Source organism: Notolepis coatsorum (genome assembly GCF_963971535.1).
Source record: "Notolepis coatsorum genome assembly, chromosome: 19".
Classification (NCBI taxonomy): domain Eukaryota; kingdom Metazoa; phylum Chordata; class Actinopteri; order Aulopiformes; family Paralepididae; genus Notolepis; species Notolepis coatsorum.
The window spans coordinates 33245185-33248691 of NC_140183.1; the positions used below are offsets into that span (position 1 = coordinate 33245185).

The following is a 3507-nucleotide window of genomic DNA, read 5'->3' on the forward strand; positions in this document are numbered from 1 at the left end:
AATTTCAAACCTTTATTTCAACCTGCGAGACAAAGACAAAGACATGGTTATCAGTAGATTCATACATATAGGAACAATAAATATGAATAAAATCAGTTAAGACAGTTACAAGTCGACACACAGTGGTCGGAGGTCATACTTTTAAATGCTGCAAAAGAAAGAACCTTCAGCTTCAGAGTCAGTTGGAGGGCATTCCAGGTGTTGGAAGCATCAAAAGAAAAAGCAGTTATACCTACTGTAGTTCAGAGCGAACCCTAAGAACCTGCCAGCCATTCAAACATGTTGAATAGGTTCCAAGATTCCATTCCAACAGTGTTGTGTGATGTAAGGGGGACGTTTAAGGGATTTAAAAGATAAACAAATACCAATGATAATTATGCCTTTCAACCAGTAAAGGCCTTTTCATAAAGGACACAGTGGTGGGTATCATATCTGTCACCAGTAATAAATCTCAGGGCAGAATGATAGACCGAGTCCAGAGGTTTAAGAGTTGAAGCCACAGCATGCCTATAAATCACACCATAGTCACCATAGCATTAAGGACTCATTTTAAGATGAATAGATGCTGGGAAAGAAGTGTGTCATAGTTTTGAATGTAAGACTGAATAGTAAGGCAACGCCAACACTGATATCTCCTTTTCTCCCCCAGGGCATGCGACTTCTCATCCAAGATGGCCAGCCAGTGTTAAGCTACTTCCCAGGGGGCAGCAAGGTTGAGTGAAGGACAGGAGCTCAAGGGGGGAGACCATGGGGGATGGAGGCCCCCTTCACACAGAAGGGAATGCCCTCCTCAAAGCCGTCTTCCAGGGCAAGCTGCGGCTCACTCGTCTGCTCCTCGAGGGCGGCGCTTACATCAACGAGGGCAACGACCGTGGCGAGACTCCCATTTCGGCTGCGTGCATAGCCGGTTATGACGACCCACAGACCCGGCAAAGGATGGTGCGCTACCTGCTGGAGAAAGGCGCAGACCCCAACATCCCTGACAAGGGCGGACGAACTGCCTTGATGCACGCTTGTGCTGAGCAGGCGGGCAAGGAAGTGGTGTCCCTGCTCTTGGAGAACGGAGCTGACCCCAGCCTCAAGGACTACTCCGGCTCCTCTGCCCTGGTCCATGCCATCAACAGGAGTGACCGGGACACCTTGAAGGTCCTTCTGGATGCCTGCAAGGCAAAAGGGAAGGAGGTGATCATTATCACCACCGACACGTCGCCCTCGGGTAGCAAGAAGACCAAGCAGTACCTGAATGCTCCGCCTTCGCCGGGCGTCGTGGACAAGCTGTCGCCCGTGCCCTGCATGTCTCCATCTGAGGTGGAGATTGTCACCTCGAACTCGCCGGCAGCGGAAGAAGAGGGAATCTTCAGCTTCGCACTCATGTCCGCTTTACCTCTACCTTCAGCGCGACCCCCGGGTGAGAAGAGGCCGGCCCCGCGCAAGCTCTTGAAGAGGCTGAACTCCGAGCCGTGGGGCCTGGTGGCATCCTCGGCCTTGACTGGGGTCCCCCAGGAGAGGGCGGATGGTGGTCCGGCCGAGGAAGGCAGCAGTGGCCTCAGCAGGACGATCACAGAGATGAACGGATTGTCCATCTCAGGGCCCGGAAGACCTCTTTTGTCTCGCCGGCACAGCATCGACACCCATGACCCCTGTTCTCCCAAACTCATAGACCGCTCACGCTCTGAGGATTGTGCAGCATTATGCAGTTCTTCCTGGGCTGACAAGGTTCAGCAGCATCAGATTCTGTACCGAAGGAACACTGCCCCAGAGACCCAGGAGAATACAGGGGGAGCGGGAGCAGTGGCTGGACGACCCTTGGTTCATCCCAAGCTCACCCGGATGGAGCACTATGAGTCAGACACCCATCTTTGTTCCGAGTCTATTCCTGGGTCTCCGGACTCGGGGCGGGTGTCGGTAGAGCGGCGGAAGTACAACGCCTCACCCCTCTCTCTGCTCACCAGCTCCTCCAGGGAGTCACTAGAGAACATCCCCACCTCGGTGTCCCCCATCACCATGCGCAGACGGCCCCCGGGTCTCCTGGAGCGCAGGGGTTCGGGGACCCTGCTCCTGGACCACATCTCCCACACCAGGCCTGGATTCCTCCCTCCGCTCAACATCAACCCTCAGAGGCCTATCCCAGATATCCGGACCAATGGCAAGCCCACATCCCCCGTCCACTCCGGCCACAAGATCCTGGTCCCGGTGGCCCCGGCCTCGCCCAAGCGTGGCCTGGACTCCAAGATGAAGAAGAAGCTGATGAGGAGACACTCCATGCAGACAGAACAAATGAAGCAGCTCTCCACTTTCCAGGAGATTCTGTCCGAGAAGGTCGTTGAGTCCAACGGTGATTGAAACACATGTCAGGGTGTGTCATGACTAGTGATGGGAATCACCGGAGAGTTCCTGATGTATTATCAAAATACGTTAGCCACATTACCATAACATTACAAGTTCTTTGAATGACTTTCAAAATTACTTGAGTGAGCTCCAAAAACATTATTTGAACCACTCCCTCCACAGGTCCTATAGGATGTCAATCAAATATAATTCAAATCGACTTCTCGCCCCCAAAGGTATGTTGCTTTGGGAAATACATGAAATCACTGAAGTATTCCAATTCAATACAGCGGTTCATCACTATTTGATTGCAGTAGAAAGCTGAAGAAAAATCGCTTACGCAAACTGTCGAAAACAATTATACATTATCCAAATCCATTCGTCCATTACTAGATGAATTCAAGGGACTTTCAGACATTCAAATTTTCAACAGTGTCATTTGACACAATCATAATTATAGCCTAAGGTCTTTTTCGAAAAGCCTTGCAAGTGTACCATGAGAAATATCACAACACTGTCATGTTGATACAGTATTGTGTGTCGTTGTTGTTCCCCACCCAAAGTCATGATGATTAAAGGGGCACTTCACCAAAAAACAAAAAGTATTTATTTTGCACATAATATCACACACATCCAACAACTCTAAACCGTTTTGCATACATCCTTCATTTGACAGTTATTGAGAGTAAATGTGTTTGATTACAGCCACTAGTGATGTCATCGGGGACATTGAATCATTGTGTTAATTACAGTTCCATTACATGACAAGGTAGCAGTCCCTATAAGACAAGGTAGTGTTTTTTTCATCGACATCATTTCATGGAGCTGTAATTAACACAACACGTAGGAGTCAATGTCCCTGATGACATCACTGATGGTCATATTCAAACTAATTTACTCTCAATAACTGTCAAACTAAATTAACATGTGTGCAAAACTGTTTTGGGTTTTTGGATGTGTGTGAGATTATGTGTAAAATAAATCGTCATCGTGTTTTGGTGATACCACTTTAACAGGAGTGATGTATTGCTACCTGGTTAACAGGAGTGATGTCTTGCTAGCTGAGCCTGGTTAACAGGAGTGATGTGCTAGCTGAGCCTGGTTAACAGGAGTGATGTCTTGCTACCTGCGGTTAACAGGGAGCTTGTCGATAAGCAGGACTTTACTTCCTCTGAAAGT

At 49.0% G+C, this 3507-nt stretch overlaps 1 protein-coding gene across 1 annotated transcript; it reads left to right on the top strand.

Moving 5' to 3' along the window:
* Positions 1 to 747: 747 nt before the first annotated feature.
* On the top strand, positions 748 to 2343 carry ankrd34a (ankyrin repeat domain 34A; the record flags this gene model as incomplete). Its single annotated transcript, XM_084336128.1, has 1 exon — positions 748 to 2343. The coding sequence occupies one exon, from the start codon at positions 748 to 750 to the stop codon at positions 2341 to 2343; it is 1596 nt and encodes a 531-aa protein (XP_084192254.1).
* Between the last annotated feature and the right edge of the window lie 1164 nt (positions 2344 to 3507).